Source organism: Nyctibius grandis, chromosome 7 (assembly GCF_013368605.1).
Source record: "Nyctibius grandis isolate bNycGra1 chromosome 7, bNycGra1.pri, whole genome shotgun sequence".
Lineage (NCBI taxonomy): Eukaryota > Metazoa > Chordata > Aves > Nyctibiiformes > Nyctibiidae > Nyctibius > Nyctibius grandis.
Window position 1 is genome coordinate 48,268,228 of NC_090664.1, and position 20,300 is coordinate 48,288,527.

At 38.3% G+C, this 20,300-nt stretch overlaps 1 protein-coding gene across 4 annotated transcripts in view; it reads right to left on the reverse strand.

Moving 5' to 3' along the window:
* Window positions 1-20,300, reverse strand: part of ZMYND11 (zinc finger MYND-type containing 11) — a 106,947-nt gene that overhangs the window by 20,931 nt on the left and 65,716 nt on the right. The window contains exons 4-5 of one of the 4 annotated variants that reach the window (XM_068404745.1): window positions 10,606-10,650; window positions 7,643-7,804 (exon numbers count right to left, since the gene is read on the reverse strand). The exons of 1 other annotated variant lie outside the window; for it this stretch is intronic. In XM_068404745.1, the coding sequence (XP_068260846.1) occupies window positions 7,643-7,804; window positions 10,606-10,650 (207 nt within the window). The remainder of the gene's footprint in view (window positions 1-7,642; window positions 7,805-10,605; window positions 10,651-20,300) is intronic. 2 more of the 4 variants (XM_068404746.1, XM_068404747.1) reach the window with 2 other exon arrangements.

Consider the following 20,300-nt stretch of genomic DNA (forward strand, 5'->3'; position numbering starts at 1 on the left):
CAACCTATACATCTCAGGATTGTACTTACTACCTCCTTCTTATCAAAACTGTACACAGCACTACCAATGAAGGTGTTTATTTGATTGCTTAACAGTATGCATAGAATCATTACAAACTGTGCTGAAATATCAGTTCAATCATGAACCTATACAGATAACTACAGTATGGATAACAACATTAGCTTTTTCCTGAGAGGACACTACCACTGTTGGGTAAAACTCACTATTGTGAAAAGGGCCAGCACCAGGTCTTTCTAACATTTACAGTGCGTTTAGGCATTATTTGCATAATATTAATGGTTCCCAGACCTTCCTTCCAAACTCTGGAATGAGACAGAATTTGACCCTGCGCTGTATGTCTGGATCACCTTCTGTATATTCATGTTTTACCTTGTCTGCCGTGAGAACACGCGCTCTGCTGGAATTCAATTCACCTATTCAGTTTTGCATAAACCAACATTGCTACTGCAAATGCAAACCCAAATGTGCAATAAATTATCTGTATTATGAAACGCTGCCATCATTTTGTCATTTTAGGCAGTGGAGTACTGTATGCTTGCTAATGACACAGCACTTTAAAAGCCTGAAACTTATTAGGACACAATAAAATTCACTTGCACTGACTAGTCCTTCTACACCTCTTTTTCTGACATGGTTCTGAATTTATCATCCTTTCAAAGTATTTCAGAATTCATGCAAACCGTTTTTCATGCCCTGCTGGGCAAGACAGTTTGTGAGAGACTGCATTAAGATAGATGGTTTACAGTCTTATCCTGCAGATCATAAGAAAAGATAGACAGCTGGCTTTGTATCGTTATTGATGTCAGCAATTAATATCATCTTAAGCACCAATGAAAGTGATATAATTAACTTGCCAATTCAGGCAAACTTGAATTTCTCCACTTTTCCTTCAATTCCCTACATTGATTTATTTTCAGAAAAATTTGATCTCCAGGTTCCTCTACTAAATGTTGAAAGGTAATGAATTTAGGGAATCGGAGCCTATGAGCCAACAAAAAATGTCTTTTATGGCAAGGTTGCTCACCCTTTGTAGAAAGCAATTTATAATCCACATGCTTCATTCACTTTCAATAAAGATTAGCCCTTTAGGAGGTACCACTCACAAATTCTTTAGAAGCTAACAATGGAAAATGTGTAATTTTTTAATATAAAACCCCTATTATGTATTTTGAAGACTTGTAGTGTTCACAGAGAAGGCAACCTACAGCCACTTAAAGCAAGAAAGCAAATAATACTAGATGGGGGATATTATTTGCATAAAATCTATTCATATTGCTCTGACACAAGAAAACATACCCACTTTCAGGTCCCTTTATAGCCAGAGTGATATAGAAGCAAGTATAAATGAAAATTAGGTCTTTTAATTTCCTACTTTTGGGAAACAAAAACAATGATAGTGGCTTGTGAATCTGTAAAAGTGGCAAGATCCACTGCGTATCTTTTCCCACAGTCAGATCTACTAAGATCCGCTACTGCAAACCTTGTTTAAGTACAGTTTCTTTCAAGGAGACTGCTAAGATTCAATCCAGCCCCAAAAAGATTATCAGGATCTTTGTACTTTGTAGATATCCTATTTGTAGGGTATATTACCTAACATAGGATTGTACTAGGTGCGGCTGGGATGAAGTTAATTGTCTTCACAGCAGCTCATTTGGTGTTGTGTTTAGATTTGTGACCAAAACAGTGGTTGATAACACACTGTTGGTTTAGGTCTTGCTGAACAGTGTTTGCACAGTGTCAAGCCTTTGTTGTTTCTCACTCTGCCCCACAGTGAACAGACTGGGGGTACACAAGAGGTTGGGAGGAGACACAACCAGGCAGATGACCTGAACTAACCAAAGGGATATTCCATGCCATATAACGTCACACTCAGCAACAGAAAAGCAGAGGAGGGAGTTTAAGGGGGTTAGCCATCTTCTTGCTCGGGAACTGGCCCGGGCATCAGTCTACCCATGGAAGGTGGTGAGTGATTGCCTTTGCATCACTTGTTCTGTTTTGTTTTCTTTCTCTCTTCTTCCATTTCTTCACTTACTAAACAATTTTTGTCTCAACCCAAAAGTTTTCTTGCTTTTACTCATCCTTCTCTCTTCCTCTGTCCCACTGGGAGTTGGGGAGAAGTGAGAGAGCGGCTCTGGGGTGCTTAGCTGCCAACCGGGGTTAACCCGCAACAAGGATGATTCCTAAGTCACACCAATTTTTAGAGAAATCTGCAACCCTTCTGCTTTGAATCACAGTAATTAAAAAGGTTTGGTCAGGCATATATGTTTGCATAAGGGATGTAGGAGTGAAGCAATAACCTTCACAATAGCAATCCTCATGTAGAAGATTAATGAGATCTGGTAGGTGGAAGGCCAAGGCTGCAACCTAACTCTTTGCTTGTGGGTGCAGGAAATACCTTATATATGCCTTATTTTCTGCGGCACATCTATTTCTTAGAAGCTGGTACCTGAGGGTTGGATTTGCATTGCTTTTTTTATTCAATATTCCAGATTAATAGTACTGCTTAGCTGTTAAAGAGGGTAGCAATATATAGTACTGTGCAATTTATTTAGCAATTCTGACATGCTTATAGTGCAGGAATTCACTACAAGACTTTACGAACCACATGAGATTAGCAGCAGCGAGGGGTACTGCCAAGAAACACTCCATCCTGCAGTAGCACCGTTTATGACGGAAGTGACCATCCTTTGCACCCTGAGTTAGCATGTAGCTCTCAACTCCCTGGGTGACAATGGTCACTATACTGCAGTTGCTGCAAACTTTCATTTGAAGAGAAAAAAATAGAGAAACTTTAAGAAATGAAAGGTGTTAGTACCAGGATTCTGTCTAGCTATAAGCATTTCAATTACATTTTCTCCGTGTAAAGGTTTCTCTATAATGTCCCATTAATGAATATTTTTTTCCCTTCCTCCCTCAACTGTCATGTGTATACACACAGCAGAGCTTCATTTCTTCAGTGATGGATTAGGTGGAGGCTGCTCAATGACAGCCGCATGTTTCTAAGGCACCAGTTCCATTTTCAGAAGCAATTCAGGTTTCCAGGGGTGAATCTGCAGTGGGGAACTATGTGCAAGAGGCTAACATACATTCACCACTGCTGTTTAAAAACTCCTTGCTTTACCCACTGGCCCTTGGATCTTTTTAGGGCTTAAATTTCCAGAGGAATTTGGTGCTACATATGGAAAGTTTTACTGCTCTGCCGCCCCCTCAAACTCCCAGCCCTCAGGTTTCCTGTACCATTAAGAAAGGTATGCAGGCACACGGGATGGGTCTCGGAGCAACCAGTGCGCCATATGCCCTAAGCAGCATACAGGAAAGCATCTGCATGAGCAGAATATGGCATAAGACCTGCCTCTTTCAAGACCATATACAGTTAAACTAGACTTTTCAAAGCATTAGGTGCTTTTGGAAATGTTACAGCTGAATCCACAGACTGGTTTGTACTTGCATGGTGCCTTGAACACCTTCTGAGTAAGAAGCAACACGTAAATTAAATATGCCTTTATGTGCACAGGGACAGTGGTAGGAGGCTCTAAGTGGAATTTTCCCAGTTTTCTCACTGCTGTGGACAAATTCTTTTATACTTTATTAAATACACCCTATGCAGTGCCCAGTTCTGCCGGCTCCCTGATTTACTCAAGGGTGCATGCAGCTGCAAGGTGAATGGGAGGGACCTGCCGAGCAGTAACACCTCTCCAGGTGTGGGCTCTGCACACTGAACCACGTGGTGCTAATATTGGTCCCGTACTAGGATTTCCCTTCACCCACCGATCCATGGCTATTATTTGTGGGATTATGCCAAATCCTGTTTACAGAATATGTTTCACCATACAGTTATCTAACAAACTCCTACCATGACGCCCCATCAAGTCAATGGAGCCATATTCTTTCTTCCTTCCTTGTATTTTACATTAACCATCTTGACTGACAGCTAGTGCCTAAAATCCCCTGATCTAAGTACTTGAGTTATTTCACTTAAGTAACCTTCATCTTTCTGTGCTTCTAACTTTCTACTTAGTCATTCTCACTTGTCAAATTATGTCTAAAGTTGATTGTGACCTGCATGATGCTGTATTTTAAGGTACTCTATGAAATGCTTAGTACAGTACCAGAACTCAGAAATAGTCTATTTACAGAATACTTATCAGCACAGCATTTAATACCTTAAGCTCTACAGTTTAGTTTACTCTCATACATACAAAAACCAGAAATACTGGAACATCCACTATGATAGGTAAATTGGTTATAATTCCTTGCAAAGCACATGCACGGAAGATCAATCTGATCAGAGGATTGTAAAAAATTTAGGAGTCAAGTGAAACCATATGAATAATTCTTTCGTTTTGTTTCACAAATCAAAATCTACTCCTCTGGAACAAACTATATGTCACCATGCATAATTTCGCCTTTCTATAAAACTATTTTTAAATTTAAATTTTTAAAAAAAGAAATAATAATAGTCAGTTACCCCAACATGTGATCAATATTCTCCTATTCATATTTTTGTATGTATCTATTTGCCCCCCAAAAACCCACTAGTATTTCTGCTGTACTTTCTGTAGTCTTTAGGTGCTAAATTAACAGCTGGAGAAAATTAATTTCCTCCTTTTATCTAACCAAAGAGCAGCAATACATGTACAAGTCTCCTGCATCCTTCAGAGACTGAGTTGACTAACCCGGTCTTGAATGGACTGTCCCAGTAGTGGGGAATGTAATCTCTAAGTTAATTTGATATTGAGTCTTTCTCTTGTGACCTGTCTACAAGGAATTTTGCTGATAATACTAATTTATTTCACTTATGACAATGATTAGTCAGCAGTCAGGGAAAATTTTCAGTCACTGCAATGTGGTTTGAATTGAACTTTGTTTGACTCTTGACTCCTGCTGAGAGTTATGTAGGGTACAAAATATTCAGATTGGTACCATCAAGTTAAAAAATAAAACAAACCAAGAACCGGACATTCTTGCTTATGGATGCAGTGGAGAAAAACCACCAGCATGGAAAGAGAGTTCAGAGCAAGGTTTGCAAGGGACTGTTATAAACATTATGGGAGGAAAAATATTTTAAAGTTATGAACAAATCCTTGGCAATGTCCTTTATAAAATGTTTCTGAGTAGTCAAGTGTGCAAGATAAAGCTGCACAGGTTGATTGAACTAGTACAACCAGCAATTGTGAAATGAATAATCCAAAGGCTTACTGACCTTGGCAGCTTTACAGAAGCAATCTTTACATAAGAATGAAGTGTCCTTAGATTATTTCTCCCAATGTATTGTTTCAAACATACTTCTACTTCACCTTTGTAAAGAGCTTTGAAATCCCCAGGTGAAAAGTGCTATGTCCAGTAACGAGAATGAAGTATGAAAATATATGCATCTCTGTCCCAGCAATTACTTTTCTTGAACGCACATATTTACTGCTGATAATGCAAAGTAAATCCCATTGCCCTTATGCAAGATAGTTAAGCTCTGTTACGTCCTCTGGACATCAGCCAGGGCTCTCTAAATTACCATAGTTTTTTTTTTTTTAATATAGGCCTCTCACTTGCTTTTAAAATAAAATTAGAGCAGTAATTTCCTAGGAAGGCGGGGAGAAAGCAGCGAAAGAATACTGAAGCCTGACACAAGGATGCTAACTCCCATGCCAAACTAGACCTCCTTTGCTTACAAGGACAAGCCTCCTTAGTCCAAGTCTGGAGAATTAGGGCTTGGAGTGATTCTGATTAACTGCAAGGAAAATAGGAGCTGCCAGCACAGGGGGAAAAAAGGATGCCATGGGATTCAAAATGGCAATATTCACAAAAATACGTTGATCATCATCTGAGGCACTGGGCAAGCCAAAGATCTCTAGGGTAGGAAGTATTTAAGAGCCACCAAAACCTCTCCTTAGTCTTTGTATAACAAAAAGGGAACCAATATGCAGAAAGACAGACACACTGCACACGGTTTGAGTTTCACAGGATTTTCTTCAAGGTAAACATTTGCTTAATATCATTACCATAAAGGATTTCAAGGCTCCAGGATAAAAGTCAAACTGTTCTCAAAGCTGACCACCTTACATATCTGTGCATATTTCATGCAATGATTCAGCATGTCCACTCTGATGACACCCATGTTGCAAGATAGATGTTAGAAGCCACCTCATATACAAGGTGGCTTAAACCATTCACTTTCCCTACTCTCACCAGGCACCATCTGAAATTATTGGTAAACTAGAGTGGAGACTGGATCCAGTTTACCTAATTTTAACTGTTTATAAGAACTATCAATACTTATTATGAGAATCAACAAATATTAAAGATTTATTTAAAAATCTGAAAGCAATTCACCTATATATGGTTATTCTCTGTTTTTAACAGAGGGAATACTGAGCAGGTAAATAAACTGCTGGTAATTCAATATGGAGAGATACAGTACATGTCCTTATTCTTAACTGTTTTTTCCCTGCCATTATTTCTTTTTCATTCCTTTCCACTTCCCTGAGGCAGGCTTGATTTTCTTGCTATTTCCCTAAACCCTGAGAGCTCCCAATCTGAGGCAACAGGTTTTTTACAACTGGTTGTGAGGTAACAGCAGTCAGAAAGTGCTGTTTTGAAACAAAACAATCCACGTCTTTTCAAAAACTGCTTCTCCGTACGACGAAGCACCTGAACCCTTACATTCCTTGCAGCACAGATCATCTGAAGGTCAGTCTGCTGCTCTACAGCCAGAGCTAAGCTTTTCGCCAGGGAATTTCCTCTCCCTCCAGCAATCCAAGGCAGAATGCAACTGGCAGCTTTCTGCCTTTCTATAGCAATAATTTTATCTTAAACATTCATATGCATTATTCCCTCCATTTAAGGAAGCCTAGGAATGTGCTCCATCGGGGGAGGTGACGTAGAGATGACAACAGTAAGAAGACTTATCTGGCTGATTCAAGGCCAGGTGCCAGTAAGCACGATCCTGACTAGAATGTTTAGTCTTCTAATGACAGGATGACAACATACCTTGGAAAGTATATAAAAAATACTCTGCTGTCTCCCTACTATAATCATAAAAATAGCAATTTTAAAGAAAAAGCAATATAGATATGGATGCTATGGGTGAAATCCATATTGGCCTTTTTGCACCAATAGAATCCACAGAAGTAAATGAGAAGCAGAATTTCACCCCATATTTTTTGATACTGCCCTCATCAGTAATGTGATTGTGGCTTTATGATGTAAAATATGATTCCAATAAAATATTAAGAACGCAGTCATCAAAATGCAAAAAAATAGATTATGATTCATTAAAAATATGTTAAGTAAAAACAGTAGCATCTTATACAGCAATTTGTTTACTCATGTTGCAGATTTCCACAATATCCTGCATTCACACGTGGCATACATACGTACACACATTCCCACACAGTATACTGTGTGTGTTCAAATGCATAAGTAAAACTTGCTGGAGTCTTCAAAAATGACCATCTGCTACACGCATCATATTTTGGTATCTCTGTATAGATGCTCTAGGTATGTACCATCATTTCAATATTCAGTTCTTTATCGATTAACCTGGCCAGAACATCTGGACACCTTAATGAATCTATTAATGAATATAAATCCTCTAATCAGCACATGAAATCTCATAGGTACTCACCCTGCAAACTGGGCACTGCCAGTGACTACTGCTGTCTCTAAGCCTGAACTCATCAGACAAACACTTGGAATGATACACACGAAAACACAGGTCACATATCAACACCTCTCCAGGCAAATGGCATTCAAAACAATACCAGTCATGATTTTCTGTTTCCCAGTCCTACAAAAAATACAAAATATTTTGGTATGACATTCTGTCAAAATCTGCAGGAACTAAGAACAAAATTGATATGTCTTGAAATCCAGCAGCAATTAGACATTATAAACATTTTAAGAAGTGTATAATGTTTAAAAAACAGGGGAAAAACTACATGTTTAAAGATCTTCATCAGTTTAATACACACTAACTCCAATAATATGAATGCCAAGTTTTATTTTTTTCAAGTGTCTGATTAGTAACAATTTCAAATATGAGCTCTGTCCACAATGAAAAGTGGGTTTGTTTTCTACCTTTGTGTAGAACACTTGTTGACCTCTCTGTATTAGACTACAAACAAAAGTTTGTGCACCTCAACAGACCATACCTATTTCCTTGGACTATTTCCCCTTGTTTTGATTGTAACAGTATATTTTCAACTGTAGTTTTCTGAAGGGCGGTCCCTTCCAGTCTTTATTCTCTTAAAACTGACAACTTTTCAGTATCAAAGTGTTGAGTTGCAAGAAAGAAATGAAATCATGAAGCTATTACTGCAAGAAATGTTTCTGCTAAGCAATCCCAACGCAATTCAAAAAAGTAGAAAATGTTTCACTTGCAGTGCCCAATAGCACTAGGCTTATTCCTGAAAAGTTCTACAGATGACAAAGGATACGGCTCTGCTGATGCACAGATGTCTTTAATATACTCTTCCTTGAAAATTCAGCCCCAGTGGCCAAATTCTGACCTTTGAAACATGTGCACAAGCTTTGCTGAAGTAAATGAGAGCAGCATGCATATAATTTGGAGGCAGAATTTTGCTCTAGGAATCGGTAGTACTAAAACCAGACAGAATTGCCAGTGGCCACTGTTAAATGTTTATGTTTGCTATCTGATATGCCACACTTTTCCGTACACTTAGAAGACAAAATAGCTGTCATATATCAGATAAAACTCCCAATGCCTTTTCATGTCAAATGTCACTTTTCAATGGGTTCAGATCTCTGAAAAAATTACTCCTACTCTTCAATAAATTATCTTGATAAAAATCTGATCAATCTATTTTTAACGTCGTGGTGTAAAGGTGGAGTTAGCAATTCCCACCAACTGCCAGGACTGGCATTTGTCCAGTTCTCATTTTCCTGTGCCTGGGAACTATGGTCATTCAAGTCCTTGTGTGAGAGGTCTCCTCCAACAGAGCAGCATAAGAAGTGCTACACAGAAGTGGCACTTCCAGTCCCTTATGCTGAATAGAAGCCATGTTGTGCACATAATTCATCTGACCAGAGCCCCCCACGAATATAAGAGATTTAGGGACAGCCTCAACCCAGATTGCCTACACTGAAGTTTATATACCATGACTGTTGGACTGCAGGGGCAGTAAGTTTAGGGGAGAAAAAACCCAAACAACCCTTAACCAATGATTTTTGAACTCAGAACTTTGCCCTCCTGTGTTGTTCAGATTAACAGTGTACCTTGACTCTTCTAGCGTTTCTCCTCATTTAATTTTATTTGCCAGTTCTGTATATCTCAGAATGGCATAATAATACCACCAAATTTGGCTATAAAGAACACATTCTTGTTTCACCAAATCTTTCACCTTCACAAAGTCCAGTGGCAGTGCACTTTGGGAGCCCTTTCTGTATGATATTTTAGAAACAACTAAAGATACTGCATTGTCAATGTACTTGATTTGCCTGTAGACTGAGAAAAATCAGGATAAATTATTGCTTTATACTTCTTTCATATTAACTGTAATACTTATCTTCTTTATGAAACTAAAAAAAAATAATCAGATGGCAGTAAAGGGCCAATTAAGCAAGAAAAAGAATCAGTTTTGATTAAAGATCTATCCAGATAAAAATCAAATTGAGAAGACCCCAATAGGTCCGAGCTACTCAGGAATTTCACCACAGAATCAGCATTCCAGGATTCTTAATTTTTATTCATACTAGTTACTTGGTATATCCCAGATATTCCATTGTTATGAAATATGCTGGCAAAGAGACGTGGAATTTCATAATCATACAGAAATATACTTGCTGGCAAGAAAAATCATACACTCAAGCCAGAAACCATGATGTTAAATAAAACAGCAGAAGAAGCGTCCTTCAGTATTCACACTGTAAAGTTTTGAAAACATCATTATTTCTAAATATAGTGACCTAGGTTTTTCACAGAAAAGATTTTTAGTTTAATGCAGTATTTTTAGTGCATAAGTATATCTAAAACATTCATTTATGCAATATATTTGAAAAGTTAATATAGAAAATAAAAAAGGTACATAGCCCTGGTGAACAACTACGCTACTGACCTCGATAGCAAGGTCAGAGGCATTGATTTTTGCTCCAACAGCAATGAAATGTTATTGCTTCTCTTGTTTTACTTAAGTTTGAATGGGAAGAGAATGCGCTCCCAAGACCTTTTTTTTCATGCAGGAGATCAGATTCATTTAAATAGCTCAAACTCTGACTGTCAGTGCTTGGGGTAGGACAGGTCAAAATTCTCCGGCAGCTGCAAACATGGTTAGGTCTGCATTTACAGAGTCCACCACGAGGTGTCATCAGCCACTCCGCAAAGGACTGAGGAAAGGGCAACCATTGTAACAGCATCTTGAACTGTAACATGTGAGCAACCACTTCCAGCCGCCGGGAGAGAGAAAAAATCATCAAACTACATACATACATAATGTAGACTAAACTCAGAATTGGAAGTGATATGGATGATGGTGGTGGTTAATATAGTAAACTAAGCTACCCTAATGGAAGACAGAAACGCAATAGAAAATATGACAGAATTCAAAACCACATAGTGCAAAAATTGTTCACCTTGTTTTTTGCTGCTGTCTGGGAAAAAGGCTGCATACCGTAGGCCTTTCAAAATAAAAACAAAACAAACTTTGTATCTATACTGTAAGCCATCCGATTATCAGGATATACACAAGGCTAGAAAGAATTCATGCACAGTGACCAGGAAATCAATCTGTTACTGCTAACATCTGGTTGCATACATTTCCTCCTCCATTTCTGGAATGCTACCTAATGCTTTCACCACATTTTGTTTCTTTAAAACACCCCATGTCCTTATATCATTAAAAGAACCCAACACCCATCTTCTTTCCCATATACACACCCACCACCAGGCCAACTTAAAAATCATCAAGAATATTAATGATTGCTAATTAATGCACTCTCTTCGATACATAAACCTCTTTGGGCATCTGAAAAAGATCCCTGTAACATAATTTACTGCATAAGGAGTGGCCCCACCAAAATCAAAGCAACACCTTCTTTGCTGCATATTATCAAAGATTAAGCTATCACTTTATCAATAAAACTCACAGTCCTTATTTGTGCATAAAAGGTGATACATTTTCCAGGGGCCATGCGGAATGAAGGAAGGATCTCCGCCACAGGGACTCAATTTGCCAATCTCCTCGTTTCCTGATGCAGGGCAGGGAAAGCCTCTTGGGTCACCGCGCTGGCAGACGAAGGGAATCCTCCGCCGGCAGCACCCGGCTGCCCAAGTTCAGCAGTTCAGCGGCACCCAGTGACTGGCCACAACCCCCAAGAGGGAGCGGATTTGGCAGCAAAGCTGCATAGCTCAGATGTAACAGGAGGCCTCCCCCCTTCATTTCACTCAGCTGCCCGTTGCATTTGTAGATATATGCATCAGCAGGGCAGCAAATGTCTGTTTGGGGGATTGTATTTAACAGCCAAAGAGCTATGCTCTGTTAAGCAGAGTGGGATCTTGCAGTGATATGGGTCACTTGTGGTCACTTGTTCTTTATATTCAATCAGTCAAACATTATATCATAAAGGTCACTTTGCACTGACATGAATAGTTGAGATTTCTCAGCAACATAGATGAAACAATGCAACAATTTTCAAAATATGGCTTAATTTAGGACCGACACATGAGCTTACTTTTTTGTGATTTCTCTTAAGTAGGTTGTCTTAAAGCAAATACATAAATTTATTCTGGAAGTACAGAAAAATAACATGGGACAGAAAATGTCAGGCTATCCAGAACATCTGACAATTTAAATACAGATAAACCTAACAGAAACGAATGAATCATCATGTCGTAGCCTTTACTGTAGAATAAAATATATGGTTGTTGTCAAGGAAAGAATAATTTTAGTGCGTAAAGAAAATGTCCATTATAATGCAAATGTACATGGAAAAGAAATGCTTAGTCATTAGCAATAGAGATTTACTTAGCTGTAATTGAAATAAGGAATCTGTATGTTGGAGAATGTGACATCCTGCTGTACAATTAGCATACCATTAAGTGGGAGATGTGAAAAACATACTGACAGTAAAATTAACAATAACTTAGAGGTCACAAATGTAACTATTAGGTCACTTCCATACCTCAGCAAGCCCATAATTATTGTAAAAAAAAGATGCAAAAACAATTAGTAAATTTTTGTTTTCCTATAAATTATATGTAGGCATAGCACATGAAAACAATATAACCTCCTGTCTTAGACTTTGTCTAAAAGGACCACTTTGCCTTTTTATAATGCATATTCCATTAACATAGCTCATTTCTTACCTGTTAATCTGTTTTCTCCAAGTCCCTTAACGGTAGCCCAGATACTCGGTATTAAGTCACTCTACTAACAGGTGGAGAGAGGAAAAGGGAGGGGGAAAAAAGGCAAAACTCTATTCATGAAACTCCCCTTTATGGGATTTGCTGGTTTCACACTGTTGGACTAGATTTCCCAAACCATCCAAATTATGGATATCCTTTGGACCCAACCAGTAAGCTAAAAAAAAAAGGTCACATACATAAGAAAAACAATTATAAGTCAGTTATCTCTTTGGCGCAATCATGTTTATTTATGAATAATATACATACAGTTCTGTTGTCCTAAATTCAGTATGACGCAAATGAAGGAAAGCAATTTCCACAGAGCTCATGGTTCCCAGCATTTCCTGTGTGGCACTTGTCCCATAGCACTCTTTGGACTTCTTTTTTTCCAGATATTCTGTTTCAAGCACTGCTCCAGAGTTTCTTTGCTGCTCACCTATGCACTGCTGTGGTGTTTCTCTATATCTCTTACCCACACTCATGCAAACACAGCTCCTTCCAGATCACTGGCTTTTCATTCAGACCCACCTGTGTGCAAACTCATGGTCAGCCCTGTGTAGTGTCTGTGCCTCAACTGACCCTACAGCTCCAGCTGTCTCGCAGACACCGAACTTAAAACAGTTTTTCACATTTAGTCTAAGGGAAGAGTATTAGAAGGGACACAGTAGATTTCACCCACTTGGTATCGTAACAACTCTTTCGGTCTGTCACAGTGGTGAAATCTACAATGGCAACAAGGTCCATGCCAGCAGAAAGAAGTAGTTTACAAAATATAAACTATTTAAAAATAGTTGCATTTGCATGCTACATTTATTTCAAGACATTTTCAAATCACCAACCCAAAACTTCAGTGTAATATTTTCCTGACTATTTCATAACCTTTTAGAGAACTGAAAAGGATCTCAAGGAATCAGTTCCTACCATTTCTCAGATTCCCATTTCTTTGACATCCAATGAGATATGCCATGCCCAATTTGAAGATATCATTTCTGAGGCAAATATTTTGGATTCTGGTATTTTAGGATTCAAGAATAGCCATAAGGAACACTTCTTTCTCTTCTCCCCTCCTCCATCAGCTTTAACATCGTATTTCTTTCAATTTTCCCACCTTCAGCTAAGAGAGAAGCTTTTAAAATCTTTGATTCTGCCATTAAGGTTTCTTTGTTGGCTTTCAGTAACTCTGCACTGGAACACAACAAAGTTGACCACCAGTTCATATCAAGCAGACAGATACACTGAAAGAAATTGCTCCCCCCCAAGAATTACACATTACTTTTTTCACATCTTTCATTTTGCCTTAGGTTTTGCAACCTGCATCCATCATCATCTGCTGTTGGGAAGTAATTCCTATCTTCTGTACTTAATCTTTCATATTTCAAACTTTCTGCTGTAAATGAAGCACCTTTATTATAATAACAAGTGGTGGTACTGCATTCTAGCATGGGTGTATCTACCATACCATCACTCTTCTCTGGTATCCAAGTCCTCTCCTTAAGAGGTCTCAGAGTATGCCGCAGGAGAATCTATGCCCCCATTCACATTAAACAAAGCAGCATCTGTTTATTTCCAAACCCATTCTCCATTCTTAATCAATCAGTTCCTTTCTGTCTTTTTCAGGCAGCATCTGTTCCCATCAAAACTTTCTCGATTAGACATGAGCTTTACTATAGATAACTGTTAAAACTTTGCAGTGCGTTTTGCAGTCTTTATGACTCTCAAATGTAAGGAACCACCATAGGGACACATTACCTATGTGCACTCCTGTCCTCCAGTACAAAACCTGAAGGAAATGCTTCTTACTTATACATTTGCTGTAAACAGCTACTGCACACTTAAATTTTTTGTCTCTTCACCAATGCTTCTCTCAAAATGTAAATATCAGAATTTGTGCTCCATACAAAAGGCAGTCTGAAACAGGCTCAGACAAGAGCAGTTGTAAGAAACCTTGGAGAGCTGTGGAAATGCGAAACCATGCTCAGCTTTGAAATGTCTCCCCTTGACCATCTATCCACTGCTTTTGCAATACTGTTGAACTTCCAAGTAACTGCTTGGTAATAAGAAAAGTTTAACAGAATATGGCCGTTTATCTGTACAGCTGGACAGACAGGATCCCTACTCCTCCTTTTTTCAGAGGAAGACTAGCATTTGCACCTTGTATGTGCACACTGGCCTCTTTTTTAAACAGGCTATATCTCGTTGGGTACAGTAGCTAGTAAGAAATCTTCAGCTTATCACGGATCTGTGGCAGATGTATTTTTTGCACTCAGACACTAGCATGCATCAAATACTACCTGGGTCAAACAAAAGTAACATGTCATGGAACAACATTCCCAGTATTTTTCCAAATGCAGTGGGGACACTCTGTATGTTTTTCACCAGAGGTCTTAGCCTGCTGTGAGGGCCATCCATCCTGCCCTTTGGGTCAGCCTTCTCTTCATGCCACCACATCCCTGGCTTTGTCTATTCCTTAGTGAGCATGAATCCTTCTGTAAACTTGCTTTCAGTAGCCCACTGAATCTGCTTTTATCTTTTCATCAAAACGATAGGTTAGGCTCGGAACTGAGGGAGGCGTGATTAATTCCTTGACAGCTCAGAGGACTTCTCCATCTTTGCAGCAGGTAAATGGTAAGCTAGCTGTTTAATAAAGTATTTCCCTTTTATCATTGCTGTACAGGATCCATACTTGCTCAGGACGATTGCTTTACAATGGTAAGTTTCTTAGATCATCCCATGTTTTACATTTAATGTTAGAGTAATGCATTACAGTAAATTCAGCATCAAAACACTTATTTTCTCCCCAGTAGTTTCCTTGTATATATGTATTTACTAGATACATTGCGTCCTGTTTTGCATCTGTTTTTTTCCTACTGCTTTTGCTCATCAAAAGTGCTCAGCAAATAAACAAGCATCCATCTCTCCTCCAAAGCCACAAAGACTTCAGCCGCTAGAATTCCTTTATGAAAATTGTTTCACTTTATCTTCTCCTTCCTTTTCTAGAAAACTACCAGAGCAAGAGGCTACAATGACGTGTGCTTTTACAGACAGGATAATCTGCCCATTGCAGATCAGCTGCCTTTATAGATCCTTTCCTTTGATGACCTGGGCTTCATCTTGAAAATGGATTTCCATAAACTGACTCTGTAGGACATTTTGTAGGTATTCGTTACTCATATTGTATCGCAAAGAAATCCAAAGCAATTACGAGTTCCTATGTCCTCACAACTACCTAGACATCTTGTTTAATTTCAAGTACTTTTATTTTTTTGTTTTTGTTTTTTTTTTATGGCCAAGCTTTTAATAATCTCGGCAATTAACTGGGGTTTCTTTTTACATTATTTTTAATCTCTCTAATTTTAGAAATCAGTTTTATTCTAAAAAGAATCAACACAAAATCATCGCTCAGGAGACAGACCAAAATCTCCTTCTCTGTAGTGCATATTAAACACAGACATATTTATAGGCTTGTGATAATCAATTTCCATTTTCTTCACTGATAACTGCTTCCTCTGCTGATGCACTGATGCATGAAGACTCAGGTTCTGCAGTGAATTCCACAGCCTCTCAGAGCACTTTTGGCTTTCTTTCATTGAGTTCAATCTCCAAGCCTAAATTTGTCTAATTAATTTATTGCCAGTTTGTCTTAGAAGTCTTCTGCTTCTGGCAGAAACCACCAAAGTCTTCTCTGGATGCTTGCCAGGACAGGTAGATTTTTACTCCTTCTCCTACCTTGTAGTTATGTTCTGGACAATTCAGGATGATAGGCTCCAAAGTACAGAGCCAGTCTCTCACTCCTAGAGCTAAAGAAGTAGTGAAGTTTTTTTAAGAAGTGTAGTAGCATGTCAGCAGCCAAAATGACTGCTAAAACCCCTGTCACACTTATCTTCTCGGCCTATGAGCCATGTTCCTGAAGCAATGAAGAAATTTCAGTTTCCTTCCCAAGAAGATCATGTTCAGGTGACAGTAGTTTACATTATTTGAGGTAAGACAATACAAGTATTCTCCTCCAGGATACTAGAAATAGAAAATAGTTTCAAATGAAAACATATTTTTTCCTTCTTCACGTTCCAAGTGAGTTCAAGGTTAATAGAAACTTTCAACTTATCTCCTCAGAAACTGGATTTGCTTCTGCTATTAATGTCACCAGTTTTTACTTGGGTTGAGCCAAGAGGAGGCTTGTAGGCTATTTTCATTAGGGAGATATAAATCAGTGATGGAGTGAAGTATTTATTAGGTGCAATGTCTTTTATTTCCACATTATGTATGTGAAGGTTTTGTTCCCCTAGAAAGAGGATGAATCCAGACCAGAAAGAAACCATCTCTTTGCTTGTAGTTCCAAGCCTCCTTCCAAGAAGAACTGTGCACAGAAGGGGTGTCCCTCCCCTTTTCTTTCTTAAAATATGTTTACATTGCTTTTCTGGCCTTATCCTCTCCATGGAATTTTGTAGTGTTTTTCCAGGTTGATGTTTCTGCACTCACAGAAACATTCTATCTGAACCAACAGCAGAACTTCCTATACACTTCGCTTAAATCTCCAACTTCTTGTCCATGTCCTCTGTGCTGTAGGTGTGGCTGGTATTGTTTCAGCTGTCAGTGATATAAAGGCACGAAGGCTGCAAGTATTGTGAATGAAGCACGAATGTTAATAAACCCATCAGCTTCAATGAAATTTCATTCAGTGTCCAGCATGGCATAATAACAAAAGATTCAAAACAGTTGCCAGAGATGCAGAGTATTTTGAACCCACAAAGTTAATAAAAACAACACTACTTGGTCAGGGTTGGCACAAAAGAGGTGGAAAAACCCAAAAATGCATATTTTCAGAACAAACTCAAGATAGACTGATCTAGGTCATCTAGTCCATCAGCATAATTTAAGTCCCATGATGGCAGCTTTATACATACTAGTTTGACTAGTTTACTTCAAATCCATAAGTAAATTATCATTCTTTGAAACACACTTTCAATCAGAAAAAACATTTTGTGAAATCTGTGAACATCATCAGTATCTCAACTCCAGAACAGTGAGGGAAAGCCTCAAAGAAGAATACATTATTTCATTGACTGAATTCTTAAAAGTCAAGTTGGCAAAGCTGGGAGAAGCAAGTGAAGATGCTGATGAGGTTGTTTTACCAGTTTAAAAGAAGCATCATCTCTTAGGTATGCAATAAGATGGATTCTACTAGTGTCATCTTCGGTAATATGAAGATCTTCCAAACAGTGTGAGCTCCTTTTTTAGGGGATGAAAAATAAGGATGAGCAGAGGAGAGGGAACAACTGAACAAATGGGAAGAGAAAAACAAGACTGGAAAAGGAATGCAGAGAATTGTTCATGATTCTTAACCCATCTGGAGACAGGAAGAGACACTGGAATGGCAGTGAGGCCATTCTCATGAGCTGCATGCTAAGCCTTAATGCAAAGACAAAGGAGGGTCTTGGCTTTAATACAGCAAGAATCTCTCGTCCATGAGGTGGGAGTTCAGAATTCTAATTTGCTTCTGAAGGACAAAATAGTCTATGCTTTGATTTGGCAATTCGAAAATATTTGCTTTTCTGAACTTTCACAAATCCATAGTAGGATATTACACCAGTCGACACTAATTTTTGGTTCATTAATTAGCAAAATTTTACACTAGTACACTTTGTGATAATAATTTGCAAGAAAAGTCCTTTGCTTTTAGCACACAGTGGATTGATATGGTGCAAGTCTCTTGGCAAAATAAGCCCGAAATGAGAAGACCTTAGAGGATGGAAAGATAGAAAGCAAACAAAGATTCAAAGAGGTCCAGAAGCTCATTTCCCTTGAGTGCTCTCGTGTGACCAGACTATTATGTGGCCTGACCCTCAAAGTCTCCTCATACTTTCCCTGAGGTGTGGAATAAGAGATGGAAGCTATTCTGAACCTTTTTCTCCCACAGGATCATTCATTAACTCTTTGCATCAATGAGTCACCAAATGTAAAGAACACTGGTACTTTCACAATAATTAGGAATCTGTCTGGAACGTTCTAGCCTGGAAAATCCTTATTATGTTACACTATGTGAGAATAGTAACTAGCACTGTTTGGGCTACATTTGGCTTTGGATCAGTGAATTCACACAGGACTTCAGATTAAAGGCAATACGGACGGATAAGACCAATGGAGAATTTTTTAAACACTGAAGGAAATTTTTCTTCATTTGGTGTGACATGTTCTTCCCCTCTGTGCTCTCTAGTTGTAAGAACTTTCATGATGAAGGCACTGGCTGTCACTCTTGCTGTTTCATATTATCCTTCTGCTCCTAACTGAAATGAATGGGATGCACATTAAAACCATCCCTCAGCCTAGTCAGAAGCCCCTAGCTTGCTAGCAATAACTGGTAGCTATGTAGGTTGTTTTTGGTTTGGGGTTTGTTTTTTCTTTAATTTAAAGTGCATTTTATGCACAGAAAATATTCAAACCCTCATGGTGACCATTCTTAAGCTTTTTACAATTATCTGTATATTTATAGAGACTCAAGATGACATAGCCAGTTCAAAAAACAGCTTCTGGCTACCAATACTGACCTAGCATGGAAAAACCAATATAATTACAAAAGCAATTAAGCATGGCAAGCAAGAAACCCAGCCTTTACCCAGTATAAAGTAATTTAGGTTAACACAAACATAACAGCCAAAATACTCCTTTCTCATAGATTGATCCCAGCAAAATTGAAGCTGCAATAGATCAAATCGCAATAATCACTGGGGGTGTGCCTAAGGTCACTAGGGTTAGCAAAATCACCTTCAAAACTTACAGTGCTGGCAGTGGGTTACAACAGAGGTTAAAATGATGGAAAAGGAGACAGAGTGAAGAGATGGATTATTTAGGCAGACTTGAGACTTCAAAGTATCTGGAGTCACTTTGAGCAAGCACCAGTACTTTCTAGATATAAAATATCAGAAATTTGCAGTATGAGTTAGCAAGTTACGAAAACATGGATGCGTTGGGAAAAAGCACATTCTACTTCTAAAGTTTTCTGAAAACAGGAAAGCAAGCAAACTGCCCCTCCAAGTAACATGCTCTCCACTAAACTAAACTAAAAAAATCTTTAGAGAGGACTGGAGAGGCAATAATTTAGATATGGAGAGGACCAAATGCACAGGAAAATTACTGTAACTAAACCTGAAAGTCAGACTTAACTAGCCAGAAGATTTGCTATCTCTTTCTATAAGCAGTCAATTAAATGATCAGCAGATAGAACTCTGTAAAAGAGTGACTTCTTGAAAACATAATCACCTTGTATGTATTTTGTTAGTGAAGAAATAGCTCCAAGTGCCTCAGCTAAGTGTGAAGCCTCACTTTTCACGTCTCATTAGAGAATTTTGCTGCTATGAACCAACTGTAAACCACTGCAGTGCTATGAAGTATGTTACATTCAGATGCAAACAATGAACCCATGTTATTAACACACCCCCATTTTAGAAGAGCACTATATTGTTTGGCTTTACGAACACATGCAAATTAAAATGATACATTCATAATGCCTCTCTCTAGGTCAGTGCAGTTCTATGACTTTAATGATGAGGAGAAGAATTAGCACATTAAATGCTCAAAATAGCTGTAGAAAAATCACAAAATAAGTAAATGAGTAAGACAAACTAACTTTAAGAATCTACCCCCCATATCTACCCCCCATAAAGCGACATGAGATTGGTGCTTTCATTTGATTTCTTTCGTTGGGATTAGACTGACCACTATTTTACATAGATAAAAGTACATCAAAATCACGGCATAACTGAAAATAGAAATGAATAGGTAAGGAGATTCATGATTCTCTTCTTCAAGAACTACATTTCTCTTCTATTTTATCCACTGCATTGAAAACATAGTTAATAACACTGATTTGCAAATTTTCTTCTAAACCCGAAGAGCAATGAGATCATTTCTTTTATGTTGTTAATAAATA